Below are 20529 nucleotides of genomic sequence, written 5' to 3' on the forward strand. Positions count from 1 at the left end.
TGTTCAGTGCGTCTTTCACCCTCAACTGTAAAGAATTATTCTTTTATTTTAAAAAGTTGTTTATTCTGTATCTGTGGATTACAAAACTCTATGCTCTTAAGGCAAGTTCCCAAAATGCCGAGTAAAAATTTACTGAAGATAGAGGTTTTCTAACAGGAATTTCATTTGGGGGCTACAATCAAATAAAGTACTTCAAATGAAAGATAACATCTAATGAGGTCTGTTCCAATTCTCCTACATTCACACTGCTGTTAGCTACTTTTTCAATACTACAATCAGATTGTTTGGATAACAGGTTAATAATAGCAACCACAACAGGTTAATACTACTTCCCCTGGGCACCAAGCTTTCTCTCTCCCTCTTTTCCCTAGGTACAACCTGTTGTTTGTAGCATTTGCCCTTTTCTTACCAGAAGGATGTGGAGTTTTATATCTATTGCAGGTTTCATTTTCCCCTGTTTCTTCCTGAGCCTTTTCGCTCATTTCCCGATGACTCAGGTACTCTTCTAATTTTCGCAACCCCTCCTGGGAAGACAGATCAACAAAACAGCCCAGAAATTCCCAGTATTCAACCCACGGGAACCCCAGTTCATGAGCTAACTCCCTGCAATAAATAAAATAAAACGAATCATTTGTGAAGACATAAATATTAGTTTGACAATAACTTTTCTGAACACATATTATCAGCTATTAATAGGAGTACAAACGTGCAACTAGGCAACACAATTCTGCAACAATCAACAGTCTGCAAAAGCGATATACACATCCTTAGCAAACATAGTATTGTCTGATTTTTTCTAGAATATTTTTCAAATTTAATCTACTATTCTTACAGTTAGAACCATAAATATTGCTATTTTTAAGCTAGCTGTATCTAGACATCAGATAGAGATGAATCCCCACTGATGTAGGCATAATTTGAATGATACTCCATTCAACAGCTTTTTCTATTTGGGAATGGGGGAAGGGAGGAGGAAGTCAGGGGTTGTTTTAAAGAAAGAAACCTAATCAGCTTTTATTCAAAGTATGTTTTTTCCATATATTACTGATACAAGGTATTTTAACAGCAAGGACATGTATCACAACACAGAGCTTTTATAAAGCAGCACAGTTGTATTAGGATCTGTTCATTCTGCTCTCTTTTTAACAATCGCTCAATTTTACAGAAAAAGTAGGCTATGCATAATTTTAGATCTTCTGACAAATTAGGCAAGTAAATGTTTGAGAAAAGCATTCTGTACATACTATCAATAATAGTTAAAGTATCTTTTTATTTCCAAAGCTAAGAAAGCTAGCTCTTGCATTTTTAGCTATTTTGTTTGCACAAAAATACAGTAAAAATCCAACTACAATATACTTCATAAATATTTCTGCCAGTAACTTTGGCTCTAAGATATTGTTCAGTAAGTAATAACCATACTCTCAGCACAAGTCTTTTGCTTTCAATTGCTCTATCGCTAATTTTTTTAACCAATACTCTTTTAGATACCTTCCAACTCTTTCAACACCTCTCTCCAAATCAGATTTCCTGACATTGTGAAAGAAGCCGGCTCGCTCTCGAGGTGGAGTCTTCCAAAGCCTGCGGAATTCTTCGGCCTTTAAAAAACAGAAATAATTTAAAAAAAACTACCCCCCACAATATGAAGCTAACTCAGTGCTGCCTAAAGGTCACCCTATAGGTCTAGAAAACATTTAGCTGTTTGCTGTCTACGTGTAAACAACCCAAGTTCTGCCACAAGTATTGCTCAACTCTGGCTATGAAGAATCTTGTATTGGACCTAAAGTTACTCCTCCCAGTATTACGGGGTACTTTGATCTCACAATTACTTACTAAAAGAGTAAGGCCCATAATGTACAACCATCTTAAAGTAAACTGTCTAGGTACCAAGTCTGCCTGGTTTTAATTTGTGTGCAGCAGGAAACAGAAGAATGTCTTAAAATTATAATGACGTGGCAAAATTATATATAATTACAAATGCTCTCTTGATCACTGTTTTCCAGGATGCAAAGGTGATATTTTTATATGTATGTATTTAATTCCCCAGACTTGCTACAATTATGAGAATATGCTTGCTGTCTATTTTGAATTTGAACTCCGAAAGGGAATAAACTAACGGATTTTAAGCTCACAAACTTTATGCCTTTACATGACAAAAATCAGCAATGATGACTAAGAATTACATTTAGACATTAAGAGTATCTGTCAGCAAGCAAAATAATGCATTTTTTACACCTCAGCTAAAATTTTTCAGAATATATTTTTTATATATATATATATATATATATATACACACGTTTCTGTCAGGTGAACAGAAAATTAACCAGCAAGCATATTTAGAAGAAAAAGCATTAAGCATTTTGGTAAAACTCAGTCCTGAAGAATTCAAGCATCAGATGACAGAAAGTTGTGGCTGCCCCCTCCCAAGGCCAGGTTGGATGGGGCTTTGGGCAACCTGGTCTAGTGGAGGGTGTCCCTGCCCATGGCAGGGGGGTTGGAACTAGACGGGCTTTAAGGTCCCTTCCAACCCAAACCATTCTGTGATTCTGTGAAAGTCCTCAATTGTATTTATTCACCATTTCTAAAGCTGTCATACTTCCAGCATGTTCACATTAAACAAATGAGTCAAAGAAATGCCTGTAAGTTTGTAATATATTTAACTGGTATCTAAGTATTCCTCCTGAAAATTAAAGATTTTGCCTTTCTACCATACAATCAATACTTTTCCAAAACTATCCCGACACCTACTTCTTGGTCATCAGTTTTTCCAATTATAAAAATATATTAACGTTAATTCAACAAACAGAGATGATAAACTGCTTCTAACATCCAGTGTCAACTTCTAGAAATGAGATAAAGATATAGTCAAGATTTTTTAAACCAATTCATAGCTGCATTGAAAGGCTTTGTTTCAGATTAGAAAGTTAGAGCAATTATCTATAAGACAATGAAAGGTTTGTCAGAGTGCTTTTTGACTAGATTCCAATAGGAAAAAGAACAGAACAACTTTATTTTGACTGAATTTCCACTCTTATTTACAAAGACAGGTTTCTGTTTTTAGCAATAAAAATATTTAGAAGTATCAGTCCTCCTTCTCTGCGGAGGAAGATCCATCTCTTCAAGAAAGAAAGCACCACAATTTCTAACAGGAGCAAGCTACACCACACAATGAACCGTGGGTGGATCTTCTAACGGTTCTTCATTAACAAAAAGGAAAAAAAAATAGGCCTTAGAGTCATACGAAGTTCTCTCCTTACCTTCGAGGGGCTCATGGGGCCTGCAAAAGCTCTTATTGACAACACTGGATCTTTGGGGCTGCCAGTGTATTTAGATAAAGTTCTTTGAGGGCTATCGTCTGTCTGATCGGGTGACCATGGCACACCAATTACAGGAGCTGAGGAATTGTCTTCTGCTCTCAAAAGTGGTACATAGTATCGACCTAAAATAAATAATAGAAAGCTTTCTTAAAAAGTTGATGTTACATTAGCCTGCTGCTTCATCAATAAACCCGTATACTTAACCATCTGACTTTATTTCATTAGTAAAACTACTTGTAATTCAAACTCATTGTTTCAATATTTATTACATGTTACAGATTGTATTTAGTACAGGCTCCCTTCTCTCTCAAATACAAAAATAACTGCATTGATACATATATCCCTTCCCTAAGGTTCTTCAGGAAATTTCAAACCCTCCTTTTGCAAATGCCTAAACTTGCATGTGACAAAACAGTGAAAAGTTCTATGTCAAAGAAATTACATGAGTCCCCGGTGTGACAAATAAATCTCTTGCTCTGTAAAGGTCTTTTTTTTGCTTTTAGATTAAACTTTCTGCTTCGGTCTCGCTGAATAAAATAAGGGCCATGCCTATGTTACAGAGCTACAAGGATAACCTTGTGATACGTACAGTAAGAGTTCTGACCGTGTAATTAAAAAGACAGAAAGTTTTCTGTTCCTCATCAGTTTTAGAGTTTCTCTTTGGTTTTCACACCACTCTACAGTAGCATCATTTACGAACAGGAATGCCACAGAAAGCAAACAAAATAGAAGACAGCAAAGAGCCAGAGTACATGTCTGATCTATTATAAAAATCTGAATACAGACCTTTCAAGTACTCTCTTAGTTTTTCTTTCAATTCTGCAGATTTATTCTTGCTTCTTTCACAAACTACCTGTTAATGTAATTTTAGTTGTTTGTTAGTAAAGCATAAAACATCAATCTGAAATAAATTGCAATTTGTGTTCAAGTAGTCATGTTATTGGCCTCTACCCAACTCATCCAGTACCTCTAATTCATGGTAGAACAAACCACTAAAATGCATCCACATTCATAAAATGGATACTGTAAAGAAAAGGCAATGAATCATAAAATCTAGAACTTTTCCCCAGATAAAATCAACATAAAATATTTTTAATATTATCAAAAATTTACATTCTAATCATGACACTAGTATCTTACTACAAGCCTTCGATATACAGTAGTTAGTAAATGTTTGAACTTGAAAAATATTGATTAGGCATAACATTTTTAGTTTTGTTGTGGACATGGAGAGACTTACTTCTGCTGGAGTTTGATCATATTTGTTTCTCGGATTTTTCACAATAGCTGGGTGTGAGGTAAGCACATTAACAACGTCCAAATTCCCAAACTTGCAGGCAAAATGCAATGGAGTATCAAATCCCTGAAGTGGGAAAAGGAAAATTCACATGCATTTGGAAACATGATGAAGTCAATCCCACGTATTTTATTTTGAGACTGGGAGAAGTAAATAAATATCATGACTAATTATCAGGGCTCTTAATAGATCTTTTCCCACCATACTGTAGAATAATGATTATTAAACCCCACAAAACTCATTAATAGCTCATTTTCCTAGAAGCGTCCCCTTCTATTCTCTGTCCTTCTCCATTACACATCCTTAACACCTCCCAGTTGTTTCCATAATAAGAAACTGGCAAAGATTCAAATCTTACCATTTTATCTGGTGTATTAAGGTAAAGGTCAACAATATACTGGATGCGATTTTTCAACATTATATCATTATCATCTGGATACATAAGCCGCATAAATTCAGGATTTTCCAAAGTGTCCAGTAATAACTGGCAGATACTAGGTTGATTCTCCTTGGCAGCAACATGCATGACATTGTACCTACACCCTTCCTGGGAAAAAAAAAAAAAAAAGACATACATTAGAATGAACTGAAATTTAAACAGCTTTATTATGCCCATGCACTTAACTGATATAACTGTGAAAATACAAAGCTTCCCACACTGAGTCTTATGTTTAGATTTTTGTTTCTTAATATTTTATTAGGAAAAGATGTTTACAAAAGAGTACATAAACATTCAGTGCTGCAGTAAATTACATGATATTGTTGTAAAGACTTATGCATCTTTATATCCACATTATTCTTACACAACAACTTCACAAAGCTGGTCTGACAGAAGTAAGTTAAGAAGATAGTTTGTTAAAGTAAGATTGTCAGTGTTTGCTAAACGGTACCTTACACATGGATTTTAGATGCAGAAATTTCATGTTTTGAAATGCAATGGTGGTGCCTAGGTAAGCAGTGCTGTAGGAACACCTAGTTACAGCCTAGGCACTACCCTGTTTCTTAAAATGATTCTATTTAAAAAAGATTGGAATTATTTGGAGATCAATACTATATGGAGACAAGACTATTCTTTCATGACTGGATAAAACTATTCTTGCCCTTAAGAACTGCATAGTCAGTTTCTTTACTCCAGCTGCTCTAGAGCAAAGCAAACTCGCAATTATGATGGGTGACTTACACCAGACAGACAACTGCCACGTTTCACTTAGCTTTCAGCTACTATCAATAAACACTGAGGAACTTTGCACTGGTGGAAACAAGGTATCTTGAAAAAAGAATAGCGAACAACATTCCTTCCAGTTCTGCTTATCAGGCCTCAAAGCTAAATCACTAAACCAGAATTTGGACTTTTCTATTTTTTTTTTTTACCTGTACAACTGTTGGATTGTCTCCTGACCCAATTAGATAGCGAGGGTTACTCCAAATAAGTTCTGAAAACGTTGCTGTATCTCCTTTCTCGACAGCTTTCCGAAGTTTAGCAGTAAGATCTTGAGTACGTGGACTTTTATAACTGTTGGCTCTCTCCTTATTAGCAGTTTCAGTCTCAGAGGAACATAAGCCATCTATCAAAACAGAAGTAACATGTTTCTAGATGTATTCTTTTCAGTGATCACTATTTTCAAACCCTGATCATGAAAATAAGCTTTTAATCTGAAATATGTATTAATTTTGCATCTTTAATGCAAAAGTACAGAAGTAAAAAAATTGAGGTCAATGACAAGACGTTTAAAAATACTAGTAGTTAGTAATAGGGAGGAGAATATGGCTTAATCATCTTGTAAAACTGTTTCAGACTTTAATAGGGACTGGTAAATTTTATAATTACCAATCTGCTTCCATGCAAACTGAAAAGTAAATTTCAACAAGAATTTTCTGAATATTAAAATTGTTTTTGTAGTTATGTGACTACTGAGTCCCTTTAATCTAATAGCTGGGAACACTGTGAAGTATGATCAATGTTTACCATTTTATTTCTGAACTTACTACTTAATTGTTAAGTACAGTTTTAGTATACTGTGCGATTTTATCAGTGTCTTATTAAACCTGAAAAACCTGAAGTCTATGAGTAAAATAGAATCCTACCAAATATAACCATAGACTACTAAGCAACATATCTACGCAGGCCATTACCAACATTCCAGCTTTAGAAGAACAGCAACATTTTTAGTGTAAAATTTGTGCGAACCAGAACAACAATTGCTTTCAAAAGTAACCAGTTATATTTATCATAACGTAGACCACAGAAACCATACATTGAAGGCCAAACCTTATGCTTTAAAACACAGAAAGTAGTCTTTCCATAGATTCCTGGGGCTCTAAATTACTTCTGTAGTAGTTCCTTTACAAAAGAAATGGCAGGATTCCAACATACTCCTTTTTTTTTTTATTTCTGTACACAAACTTTGGTGCTCTTTTCTTGGAAAAGCATCAATTAACTTTAAGGATGACTTCTCCAGTGACAGTACCATTTCATACAGAAGTAAAACTAGATTTGAATTAAAAAATTGAAATATGCTTTTTATTGCATGTTCCTAATAGATTTAACAGAATTTAATTAAATACTGGTTGTCATATCTATTTAATACAGTAATTTTATTTAGTGAGTAAGCTCTGAAGTTGTGATCTCACATTTGTTTACAGCTTATCTTAAACACCACCACTCTAAAGGGATTTCTATTTATTAAGATGCTTCACCCTTTGAAATTTTTTCTGTTATTAGTATATTGGTTTTGAAGTTGTTGCTTCTCATAAAATATTAACAGACTGTATGTTGCATCTACTGTACACAGATGAATACCCCCACTTACCTCTGTTAAACGATCCCATTTTCACTGGAGACAAACATAAAGAGGACTTGCTTGGAGATGGGAAATAATCACAGATTCCTTTAGCAAATTTCTCAGCATCCTCTCTGTTCGAAAAGGCTTTAAAACGGGAACCCTTAATCATCTTAACAGCTTGGAGGGCTTCCTTTTTATCTTCGTAAACATGTATTCTTTCTGAAACAAAGTACAATCAAAGGTAAGTTATTCCAATAATCTCAGATTTGTTCCTAGAAACAGATTACAAAAGCCTCAGACTATTCTTCCAGCTTTCATCTCAAACTGTTTCTCTATCAAACATGGCATAAGAATCAAAAGTCCTTTTTTCTCTCTTGGAATCTGAGTTGAAGCATTTTATGCACTCCAGCTAATATGAGGTGGTATCTGTACAGTGTTTGGCCATTCATATCAAACAGTATTTGTACATCTCTTTTAACAGATGAGCCAGCTTCAACAAGTGAGTATTTCACATCCAGACTGAAAAGCAAACTTAGAGCTTATTCACCCTGCATTACTTTCCACGTTCTCTTGTTCAGAAAGATCAACTATGTTAGTGATCCACTGCCACAACTTTAAGACCTCTACACAGAACCTTAGATATTAATCAAATCCTTCTCCTTCCTCTCCTTTTGCATTAATTTGCTAAAATTAAGAAATCTGAATATGCTTTTTATGAGAAGGAATACTTATTACCATCTCAGAGTAAACGATCCTTTGTGCACTACTGTAACTCTGCCGCTAGGTAATTCAATAATTCCTTATTGCAGTATTCATCAATAAAAAGTGAAGAATGACCAATGCTTCTAGATACCTTTTGTCATTATGATAGAAAGGAAAATCTGAAATCTGTTAGAAGAGATCACTTAAGCATCAACTGATGACTATAAATAGTTTTTTGATTGTTTATTTGTAGGACTACTTTTTTTATTCTTCAGAGGGATTGAAGGCACAGGATGGGTATGAGAGCAGTAGTGGGAAATAATTTTCTTCATCTGAGCTGCATCTCGTAGAGGATCCTCATGTATATGGACCATTATGGCAGAACAGCTGGGATGTCTTAGAACTCTGTTTCCATGCCTCAGAAGATCCAATATTTACAGAATCAAAAAAATACTTCAAGCAATGCTTAAAATACTAATACAGTGGTGTTTGTATCACCTCCTAGGTAGAAAAAGGTCTGTTTAGACATGATTGTAAATTGGGAAAAAAAAAAAATTGGAAATGAAGGAAATGCATATTTACCATTCCTTGCCAATATGTCATCATAAACTGGACAAACACCATAGAACAGTGGAGGATCTCTGGAGGGTGTCTGAGTACTAATTTGTGAATCAACACATCCTGCTCCGCAGACTGGAGCTGAACAGTTCATATGCATCACAGCATCTTCTTCTGGAGGGTTCAGACCTATGCAGTACCCAAAGTCTACCTCTTCAGAAACACTTCCATGACCGTTGTGATTCACTGCTGTAGTTTTCAAAGCCTTTTGTGCTTCTGGTCGGCTGCTATCAGATGGGACATGTCCAGCAGCCTCCTCTGACAGAGCAGATCCTCTTTCCTCCAACACTCCTTGCTGCTCCAACAATGCCTGAGCCAATTTTTTTTCAAAAATAAACCTAGTAGTCGAGGTAATGGGCCCACATTTCAGTCCTGCTCTTACAATTTCTTCTCTAAGCTCATCAGAGGACAGCTGCTTCAATCGGGATAATATTGCATCCATTGTTATTCCACCTATAGGAAAGGCAAAAAAGAGGAGATAAACTGTAAAGAACGCCACACCTTTTTTTCTACTGTTTAAATACTCTATTAAAACCGAGAAAAAAAGTGCCTTATTTTTTTCTGATTCTGAAGGCATTATCGCAGTTGCCGAGAAGACAAAATACTTTTCAACTCAACACCTTAAAAACACTTTTAACCTATGAGACTTATACCACGAGCTTATTTCCTATCCTTTCACAACTACTTGAAAGAGTATTTACAGCTTACATTTTATTCTTGTTTGTCCTTTTCAAATTTCATGAAGACTTCTGGAGTGAAAATTCAATCCAGAATATTTATGCATGAAAACTTATGACAGGCTGAGAAATAAATATTTGATTCCTGCCAAGAAAGGAACAATCTGCCTATGTAATACAAGAAGATGATGACTAGTTAGCCCCAGTAAGAGATTCTGGTTATGCAGCACCTACAGCTAAAAGCACAGTACTATTTCTATTATTTCCCTAAGAATTTCTAGTTCAAAAAAGTGTAAGACGTAAGTATGATGCAGCAACCAGGGGAGTGTATCTCTGGCCATGAGGCAAGGCTGGAACTATTTACACAACATGCTGTTTCCCAGCCCCTGTTTTGAGAGCAAACAGCCAGAAGACAAGAACAGCTGATCTTTTCAGATCTCCCTCTCTGACAAAGAATGGGAGCTGAAACAATTTCTCCATTTCCATAGGAAAATCCTTCTCTCGCAGGGGGGTTGGAACTAGATGATCTTTAAGGTGCCTTCCAACCCAAACCATTCTATGATTCTATACTGAAGTCCCCCAGCTCACTTCCCTCCATGTAATTCACACACTTACAGTTTCTGCACTGATCAGCAAGAAGATACTGAAAACAACATGATGCCAATACAAATTTCTTGCTGTGAAAAACACAACTGAAAAATACAGGATTTGTGCAGCTCAAGAACATAAGAAACTTAAAATTATTTCATCAGATACTACATTGATATATCTCCAGAAAAACTATGACTTTTTCCTGCTGTACGCCATTTAGAAAGGACAGAAATGATTAGGTTGTCATATTCCTTCAGCTTGCTTTCACTCCCTCCTTAAACTGACCTCTCCTTTGCCACCTAGCCATTTCATGGGTTATACTGGTTTGGATAGGCGTGTATGGCATTTTAGTTCTTTATTTTCAATTCCAAGTTTGATCCTCAGTTTATGAAACTTAAGACTACCGGAAAACACATTTGCAGCTTTTCCACATGAATTCGTTTCTATTTTTTCAATCATGCCATACTTGTAATAACACAACTCCTAATGTTACTCCATTTAACACAAAACAATCTCCCAGGTATGAAGTCAGTATCAGCTGTAATTTTAAGTTAAATCTCCTCAAAAGAGCATTTGTGGACGCATGTGGCAATACAAGGAATGTCCACAATTTATGAGCTCTCCCGCTTTACAAACAGCGTGTGCAATCAGTCCTTAACGTGAGTCACAACATCCACTCTGACGGGCAAGAGCCCTTTTGTCTGGGAAGTTAATGTGAGGCTTGAACAGTAAGTGGCTGCCGTAACATAGCAGGGATGCATAAATACTGGATCCTAATAAGTTAATTATTCATTTTGTTACAGTGTACAAACTGAGAAGTAATTCCAAAATTGCATCTTCCTCGTAGAATTGCAGTATAAACTCCCTTATTTTTCCACATCTATTGCCAATAGCACCATCACAAAATACACCAACAAAACAGACATGATGATTTTGCTTTTTAAATTACCCAAGGATTAAGCTGGTAAAGAAGTAACTTTTCATATATTAAAAAAAACCCAAACGTGCATGGCTTTTTTCATAACTTTTAGTCAATATACCCACATTTTAGTCGATATAGCCACATAAAATTTTCACTGCAATCTGACTTCAAAACTATTACATTTCTATTCCAGGAAATATTATGGAAAAATATGTTAATGCCAACGACTTGACAGTTACATGAGCTTGAGGGCTGTTTTCTTTGCGTGCCATTTCCTTTGAGAGTTGTTTCTTTTTTTGAATGTCTGATTTTAAACATCTTGTGGTTAGAGAACATACCTCAGTCCCAGAATATTTCACTAATATTAACTGGAACCTCACTGTAATGATGGGAAATGAGAGTACTTCAGCTTTAAAAACAAAACCAAAAAAAAATCAACAAACTAAAGCCACAGTTGATGCCGCTGAGCTATCTCCCCAAAGTATTCCAGTTCCCTTATGATTCCCGAACCTCCAAGCAACCTCATTGTTACGATTATCTAACTTGCCCACAAGACTGCAAAGACCGATGTGAAAGATAGTCTCACTTGTTTTTGATTCTTAATCCTCTTTTTTTTTTTAATAAATTTGATACCATTGTATTTTAATCAAGGGATAAAACGTGGTCCTGATGTCAATCATAAGAATACTCAAAGCTTGCTATTTGAAGGATTTGCTTTTTGAGATTGCGTAACTGAAAATACACGATAAAGATGAAAACTCAGAGGCAAGAAAGTTTATTGCAGAAACAGCTCAATGAAAACACTTTTACAGAGTCAATATAATTCCTTAAAGAATTAATTCAGGAAATGTTCCTATTTTTAGGGTTCAGACCCTAGCACAATCATTCTGCAGAAGAGCAGACCCTAACATATGTATAATTCACATACATAGAGTATGCAGCCACACACGAAAAAAATCTTTCTTTCTTGGCTTGTGGTCAAGTAAAAAAAAATGTTGGGAAGGAGTGATTCCTCTGGTATCTCATGTTTTGATAGAACTTGGTGCCTAAAATTTTCTTCCTCAGCTATGTAAGAAGAAGTATTTATTTAACGTGTCCATTACAATTCAGGCACAACTAAGAGAATAAAATGACAAAGCAGACCACCAGTGGAGAAATCAACCTTTGGTTTAAGATCTACTGTTAGCAGGAAGAGTTTTCTACAATAAGCTAGCTATAGAAAACAGGAAAAACATTTTTGGAATGACAACATAGAACATTAATGAAATATGTTTGGGTTCTGACATTAAGCTTTCAGCTAACATTAATAAGTGTTTATTAATTTTTAACCGCATCACCTATTTTGATCTGTCCAAAACAAAAGGTATGACTTGCAAACCTGAGAAACTGCCTGGTTTAAGATGATAATTTGATCATTTGCTACAAGCAGGTGCAAGAGGTGATTATTTGAACCTTAAAATGCATTTTATGTAATTTCTAATGATCCAGAGTACAGCCACCGCTGTCGCAGCTACCTTTTCTAGTTCAGCACACAAGGTCTTGCAAATTACCTTTGAGGGCTTTACAAATATAAATAACTACTTTATCAATGAATACGTGTTTGATCATTCTTCCAAATCAACCAAAATCCAGAAGAATGGGTAAGAGTTGTATTTTCCCTTGTTTTACTGCATCAGTATGAAACAACAGAATCTGTTTCCAAAAAAAATCAAGACTAGTACCAAGAGAATATGAATGACTTTCAGGGATAGCAATATTATTTTGTTCCACTGCTCACTGAATCCTTCAGTAAATGAGCAATGTAAGAAAACACTTTTTTTGGGGGCAGGAATTAAATGAGACATGTCCTGTCTTTGGCTATATTTTGACTGCCAGGATTTGCACGTGGCAGAGTAATTGTGGCTATTTAATCAGGTATTTCGTCTATACTGCCTGTTGCCAAATTAGCTAACAGTTATGAACTACGTGGCAGAAATAGCACTGCAAAACAAACTTGGAATAAGCTATGGAAAAGCCAAGGTTAAAAACCAAAAGAAAAAAAATAAAGAAAGGACGACTTCTCAGGAAGGAGATATGAACATATGTTTCCAGAGCTAGCGAGGGAAGGCAGGCTCGGTGTGGGAGAGGATTCAGAGAGCACAAACAGGGACGCAGTGGAAGGGTGGAGCAGACAGCAGCCGACCCTCTGGCCGTAAGCAGGGCGCAGACGTGCGCCGGCAACGGAGGGCAGCGCCGGGGACCGCCCGTGACAAAGGGGACGGGGTGGCGGGCGCGGCGGGACCAGGCCACCGCCCGACACGGGGCCCAGCCCGGCGGCCAGGCGCGGCCTGCGGGCGGGCGCCCCCCGAGCTCTGGCCGTGGGAGAAGACCCCTGGGGCCGCGGAGGGAGGAAGGCCGAGAGGCCGCGGGCCTGCCCGGGCGGTGCCCGGTGCCCAGCCGGCTCTCCAACAGAGCGACAGGCAGCGCCCCCCCCCCCCCCCCCGCCGACCGCCGCCCCCCCCCAGTCTCTCACCTGGGCGGCTCCCGCTGCAGCGCCGGCTCCCCGCAGAGAGCGGCGCCGGGGAGGAGAGGGGCGCCGGGGAGGAGATGGCCGCCGCCGGCGCCCCGCGGCCGCCCGACCTCCTCTCCAGCAGCCGCAGCAGCCAGCCCACGGCGCCGATGACCGCGCAGGCGGCCAATAGCTCCCATCCCAGCCAGCGGCCCCAGCCGGCTCCCCACAGGGAGCCCCAGCCCCCGGCAGCCCCGACCCACCGCTCCATGCCCCAGCCCGCGTCCCGCCCGCCGCACGCAGACACTCCCCGCACGCCCTTCGGGGACGGTACCTCAGCAGCCTCCCGGCTTCCGTCTCTCCTCCTCCCCCCCCGCCCCGCCAGGCCCCCGCCCCGCCAGACGCTGGGCCTGCCCGAGCCGCTGCCTGACAGAAAACGCGGCGGCCCCGCCCCGCCCCGGTGCCTGACGGGATGGCTGGGCCCCGCCCCGCCGGGCAGCTCGCGGGGCCTGGCGGGAAGGCGGCGCGGCGGCTGAGGGCGTCCCCTGCCGCGGGGAAAGAGGAACACAGGCCCGCTTAGATGCGTTAAAAATCAGTGAAAAAAATCAACACACAATAACGTAGGCTTTCAAAATAAGAGTTTTTTTTTCCTTAAAGGTAGCCATAGAGCTCGTTCAGAATCCTAAACATTACTGTCAAAACCAAAGAGAGGCTATCAATTTCTCTTGAGAAGTAAAACCAACATGGAGCCCTTTACCAAAAATAGTTTATTGCACAAAACTTTAAAAGGAACTCCTATGCACATTGTTTTTATAATCAACATGCTTTGTATGATCATAAACATTAATTGTACATAGCGTAACTCCTCCGTCCCCTGGGTTATCCACTCAAGAAGATGAAATGATTAACTTCTATCTCTACAAACAGCCTAAGCAGATATTACTGAATGTCATGTATTAAACAACATTTTTTTTTCCTTTACAATAACCAGAACACCTTTCCCTGCCCTAGAAATGTGTGCATCGGTATTGGAAATTAGTCTGCAATTCTCTTACACAGTGGTAGGGGAAGAGCAATGAGGAGACAGCTGATGAGCATTAGTAATTGCTTTGGAGTAATTGCTTTCACATGAAAATATTTAAAGGCTCTGGTCACAGCCAGTCACATGCAACTATTCACACTTCCTCAGCACTGTTAATAAAACATACGTTGCAAGTTTCTATATCACCAGTAGTGAATGTCATCTTTAAGTTAAATTTATAATCAATAATGCTATCTGTCCCCAGTGCACCTTAATGCTGTCATGACTAGCACTAAAACACCCATGCCACTGCGGTTCACTCCTCTACAGAGGAATAAGTAATCCATGAAAATATAAGTACTAGAACTTTCATTCTGGATATTACTCTTTACATATGTGAAATTCTCATAGAGTTCAGCTAGGATATTGCCTGGATAAACAGTATGGGATCAGACCTCCCCTTGCACAAGTGGGTAAGGGCCTCAGCTATCCCAATACAGTGCACAAATATTTCCAAGAAATCTGGAAGACAATAGAATGGAGCATATACAATATTCAGCAACACCAGAGACTCAGTAACTAACATTTTCCATTGTAGGGTTTGCTGGTTTTTTGTTGGGTTTTTTGATTGTATTTTTAAATGCACAATTTTTCAAGAGTCCTCAAGACCCCAACAGCATCTGAAAAAAGTAATGCTGCAGCATCTACCAACTGTCATCACTTGGGAAACACTCTCACATTACAGTGACATTTCTCCTTCCTCAACAAGACTTGGTTTAGTAGGTAGCAACCACTAAAACAGACACGGAAAATACATTCGATTGCAGCGCTTGGGAAAAAAAAAGAAAAAAATCTTTAAGAGATTATTCTTCAGTTTCTAAAAACACATCAGTGTTAACGAGGCACTGATTTTCCTCTGAAGTATTTGGCTGTGCTGTGACAGGCAGAGGGGAGGCAGTTTTCATTCCTACAACTAGTTTTATTGCCTAGACAGCAGAGACCTCAAGCTTTGTAGAGCAAGCATGCTCGGCCTCAGGGTGAGGGTTTTTAATAAAACAGCAACTTCTCCGGATAATTAAGAATTAACTGCCGTTAATTTAATTGACTTAATACCTCACCAGGCTTAGACCCTCAAGTCTCACTGTCTGTTCTTCATTTAAGTAAATGGCATGGTACTTCTGTTTATAGAAAAAACGCATGGTGAATATAGAATGAAAATAGCTAGTGTCCAGGTACTTTCAGAGAGAAACAGGTGGGTCAATGTGGAAATCAGAGCACTTCACAACAGCTCCCTCATCTTTAAAAGGAAAAACATACATCTAAGGCTACTTGATTGTATAAGCTCAGATGTCTTTATAAGGAGCCAGTGAGAAAATGCAGCTCTGCACTGAAAACAGAATGCAGTATGATTACTGATATAAAAAGGAGAGGAGAGCAGACATTCTGAAGAACTATGAAGGTTTCTATACAATTCTGGCTTCTTTGATACCAGATAAAACTGTTATCCATACAACTGTTGCCAAACTTAAGATATTAAAATGTAACAGGTTCTTAACTGTAGGCAATACATTTACTAAAATGAACAGCAACATTAATGCTGCACAAGTGTTATTTTATTTAAAATCTTGAACATTTGATAACTTTTTAGTACTGAATATATTATTCATTACTTAGCTTTAATTTTGTTAACAATAATGTGGATTTTTATTCTTTGAGCTTAATATACAGGCAACTTCAAGAACATGACAGCAGCGAGATAATCAGTACCATTTACTCTGGAAAGTAAACTGCAGCAGTATGCAGAGACTAACATATCTAAGCTAGTCTGTAAATCTTTTGACTTTTCTTTGAATTGTTTGGTAATTCGGTATGATGGGCATCTAATGGCACACTAATGCCTTTCTTCCTTCACCCATTTCAAAACTTTTAGCATCACTTTACTTTGATCCCAATAAAATGTCAATTAAAATCCAGTAGCTGAGGGGCACGAAATTGGTCAGTACAGACACTTTAGGTGCAAAGTGTTCAACTGGACTAGAGCTTGAATTGGTAACTATGAGAAATCAGACTTTGGATAAATATGGGTGGGTTTGGGTTTTTTGTTTGTTTGCTTATTTTTTTGCCTTACTGCAAAGCAAACTGCAATCATTTTCTTCCCCAACCAACCAAACCCATCCAAAAGCAGCAACAGTCTCTTTGGAAAAATACATGAACTAGACTTTTTTTTTCCCCCAGCCACTTAATCAACTTGCACTTATTAGATTTATTTTTTTTTTTAAACACTGACCTTTAGTGGATATAACTGACCTGGGTTTTTACGTTTTAAAGACAAAACCATGCTAATACATGAGTTGCCGCTAAATCTTCCAAATAATCCATCACGTGTATTTTCATTTGTGCTTTAGCGCTTAGCACTTTAGGCAAAGCAACAGTGAATTCGTGAATGATGAGAGGGTGGGCTTATCGCTGCACTGCGAGCCACATGGAGCAATGGGACCAAAGCTGAAGGAATCTAAAGTGGGCTGCTTTAATAATAATTATCTAGTCCAGGTGCTCTGCAGAGGGGCTGCTGCAGTACCAACATTTCCATTCAAGGTGGACACCTTGTAACAGAGGGTGCAAAAAGTAGGGAAAGTGTATGGGAGAAGATAAAGCTAATAAAAATAATTTTATAGGCATTATAATTTTGTCTTTTAAAGTAAAAATAATTACATTTCTAAAGGCTCTGGCTTTGGGGGCTAATTTCCCTAAGCCATTTGTACAGTATGTCAAAAACCAGCAAACTTAAATGTAACATTAAAACAATGACAGTAACAAAAACCCCTCATGTCAGCCTTAACTTACAGTATATAAGCATATTAAAACAGATATTCAAAGTCAGAAAATTATGGTTTTTTCTTATATATATAAATATATATTACACACATACCTTTTTCAAGGGTGTCTACTTCAAAAATTGAACTAAAAAGGTGCAAGAAGTGTTTGTGCAGTGAAGAAGCAAAGCTCCCTACTGGCCTGCAACTGTAAGAGAAAAGCTGTGACACTTCAGAAAACATCCCAGGCAAATCTGCCAAAGACACATACTGGTCTGCATTGCTTGTCTTTACAGTCTTGTTTCTTTTGCTCTAGGTCAGAGGTCACCTTCATAACTGGAAATGGCTTCAAATGAATTTCTTTTCTTTAAACAGAGATACCTGTAATCTGAATTTCAACAGTAAGATTATAGGAGGGAAGAGAGAGGATGCTCTCCATTTCTCAACCACTGCTAATGTCTGAACATGAGCAGAACTTGTTTTTCCCTGTGATTTGGATACAACCCAAGATGGGGGAAAACACCAGACTCTCCCCGGCCCCCCAAATTAAAAAAAAAAAAAAAAGAAAAAGAAAAAAAACCCCAGAACACCAAAACAAAAACCCACAAAACCACCAAAACCCAGCTGTTACAAAATTAACAGTCATTCCTTAACAAACTCATCCAGATTGAACAAATACAGACCTGGAACCAGATGCTCTTCCTGACCTCATTTTAAACCTTCACATCTGAATCTCCTCCTAACCCCCCAAATGAGCTAGATTTACCACTTGGCAGTCCCCAACATGACAGAGTTATTATGGTAAGGTTTCAAACCAACCCTTGGAATAACATGTTCTGCATTTAACATTACACCAGTTTCTCAAAACCATGCCCTTTGCTTCTACAGGCAAAAGCACAAGTCTGAACACCGTTTTTAAAAATGAAATAAATAAATAATTTTGATAAAGATTTGTTTACATACTTAAAGCAATAGGAAGACAGACAACTGATAAGGAGGTTATAGTGCCAAAGCTTCCTTGTCACTAACACTACAATTCTGTTTCTTTTCATCTATAATAGGAATCTCCTGCTGGTCTGATGCAGTTGCAGGACTGGTAGAAGTAAGGTCCATTAGCTGCCCCTCAATCTGAGTCCACGAAGACATTGATTCATGTACTGTAATGGTGTGTTCTTCCATCTGACGCTGAAGGCTGTCCATTTCTTGCCTTTTGAAAGTATTGAGAACAAAAAAGCAAAAATTAACAAGCAGAAAGATAACTGATAAATGCAAGATCAGAAAATTACTTTTCCAAGTCTTGATACCCACTCCAAGACTATCTAAGCTATAGCTGTATAAAAGAGAAAGTAGTCTACAGGAAGCTGAGGAATTGTCTTTCTTTAAAAACCAAACAAATACAATATGCTTAATTCAAAAATAAGGGCCAACAATGCAGCAGCTTCTTTGCTGCACATAGTCATTGCCAGTGGTGATGCAGCACTGTTTCCCCAGGAAAGGCAATTAAATGACTGCAACCTAATGAATGTGGTGCTCTTGCAGGTATAAAAGACAACATAGGAGATAGAGGTGAGGAAAGCAGCACAGAAAAATAAGTCATAACGTGTTTATCTGGTTAAGTCAGACAGCAACTTAGTAAAGTGACTAGTCTGGTAGTACAGAATCACAGAGCATTATCACTGGCTCACCCCCCTCAAACATCAACGAGGTGATAGTAGCAGCTCAGTTCTCCCAATAACCTGAGCTCCCCTTCTGCCTGAAGTTGTAGCTTTCCTGCTCAGAATCTCACGTGCAACCTTATAAGGGAAGATCTGAAAACATATTTTTGGCAGAATGAACTTCCTCTGTAGAGATTTCTTATTAACACACTGCCTGGGCTCCTACCATGAGTAGCTTTTCTGATGCTGTCAAGACAGAGAAACACCAGCTTTTCCACCAGCAAGAACAACTAGAAATAGCTGTTTCTGGTTTGTTCTGCTGGGCACAATTTAGGATGGACATTTTGTCTACTTTATTGTAAAGGCTTCTTTCCCTATTTCATGACCATATAAGCAAGCACTTACAATGACAGAACATCCTACTGTCCTAAATATACTCCCAATAAGAGGAAAAGAATTCATTTTACAAATCCTTTTTTTTTTCTTAGGCTGGCAGCTGGTTTCTTGGAAACATTTTTAAGATTATTTGATATGGTTTAAAATAACAAGTCATACTTTAATTGCCGGAGACAGCTGTTCAGATTTTTTAAAGGCTCCTTGCTCACAGCTGTCGATGGTTTCAACAGTTCTTCCAGCAAGGCAGCAGGCACTGGACAATCAGGAATCTTGACGGGAGTCACAGGATTTGAAGAGTTATTCTCTCCTTTCAGTTCCTTCCTCTGGTTAAAGAAAAAAAGAAGAGCCAGAAATAGAATTCAGTTATTTCATCAATGTCATTTTTACCACATAGGAAGAGTCTCACATCACACTACTAGTACATATCTGCATTATAAAGCAGGAATCAGAAACACATTCCTGTTAAGTCTCATGGGTCACAAGCAAAAGTTCCTAACCTAATCTCATGTGCTAGCCATGCTCATAAGTAAACAAAGCATCTAGAAGAACCTACCCAAGAATTCACCCTTCTAAAGAAATAAAACAGGAAGGATTTAAAGCAAATGACTTGGATCTTCACAACAAAATTCTAATAACATTCTTTCGGTATAGTTAAGAGAACAATTCAAAATAAAAATAAAATCAGTTAAGTAAAATCAAATAAATCCCGGAAAATAGGGAACCTGCAGGATGAGGTATCAGGATCAATGTCTAAAAGAATGAAATGGGGGCTTCCATACAAAATTCTGTCTCACTGAGATAATTACTTCAGGGAGGAAAAGAGCAAGAGATCTACTATAACTGCATTTTCTGTGTACCAGTAGCAAATCAGAAAACTCAAAGAAATCACTAATAGTTACCTTTTGAAATTGTGGAAGGATGAAAAACTAGACAGTATGGAGAGGATAGAGACATGAACATTAAGAAGATATTAACTATAAGAAGGTATTGACTCCATATTTGCCTGTGATTCATTATTTAATGGCTACCTTTTTTTGGTTTATTATCATAAGTCAAAATGTAAATGTAAGATAATGCACTAAACACAAAGATTTCTGAAGTAAAAGGCGGGTAGTCATGATCAGTATGGTTACTTTTGCCTGCAAATCTTCCTGTATTTATCATTTAAGTACCAGAACATCAGTAAGTCTGTATCACAGGCAGGCATTTCAGTTCAGAGTTTTCACCAGGTTTCTTGCAGCAGAGTATTTTC

At 38.0% G+C, this 20529-nt stretch overlaps 2 protein-coding genes across 5 annotated transcripts in view; both read right to left on the bottom strand.

The window, feature by feature from the left end:
* The window catches only part of ANKLE2 (ankyrin repeat and LEM domain containing 2), a 20943-nt gene extending 7244 nt beyond the window's left edge, over positions 1-13699 (bottom strand). Inside the window, exons 1-10 of one of the 2 annotated variants that reach the window (XM_054844267.1) lie at positions 13417-13699; positions 8679-9167; positions 7422-7613; positions 5983-6176; positions 4970-5158; positions 4555-4677; positions 4101-4167; positions 3255-3436; positions 1489-1595; positions 410-603 (exon numbers count right to left, since the gene is read on the bottom strand). In XM_054844267.1, the coding sequence (XP_054700242.1) occupies positions 410-603; positions 1489-1595; positions 3255-3436; positions 4101-4167; positions 4555-4677; positions 4970-5158; positions 5983-6176; positions 7422-7613; positions 8679-9167; positions 13417-13663 (1984 nt within the window). In that variant the 5' untranslated portion in view covers positions 13664-13699. The remainder of the gene's footprint in view (positions 1-409; positions 604-1488; positions 1596-3254; positions 3437-4100; positions 4168-4554; positions 4678-4969; positions 5159-5982; positions 6177-7421; positions 7614-8678; positions 9168-13416) is intronic. The other variant, XM_054844266.1, reaches the window with a different exon arrangement.
* Positions 13700-14141: 442 nt separating this feature from the next.
* GOLGA3 (golgin A3) overlaps positions 14142-20529 on the bottom strand; it is a 28427-nt gene continuing 22039 nt past the window's right edge. For all 3 annotated transcript variants that reach the window (XM_054844336.1, XM_054844334.1, XM_054844335.1), the window contains exons 23-24: positions 19437-19600; positions 14142-18433 (exon numbers count right to left, since the gene is read on the bottom strand). In XM_054844336.1, coding sequence (XP_054700311.1) covers positions 18226-18433; positions 19437-19600 — 372 coding nt within the window. In that variant the 3' untranslated portion in view covers positions 14142-18225. The remainder of the gene's footprint in view (positions 18434-19436; positions 19601-20529) is intronic.

Source organism: Grus americana, chromosome 16 (genome assembly GCF_028858705.1).
Source record: "Grus americana isolate bGruAme1 chromosome 16, bGruAme1.mat, whole genome shotgun sequence".
In the NCBI taxonomy this organism is placed as follows: Eukaryota; Metazoa; Chordata; class Aves; order Gruiformes; family Gruidae; genus Grus; species Grus americana.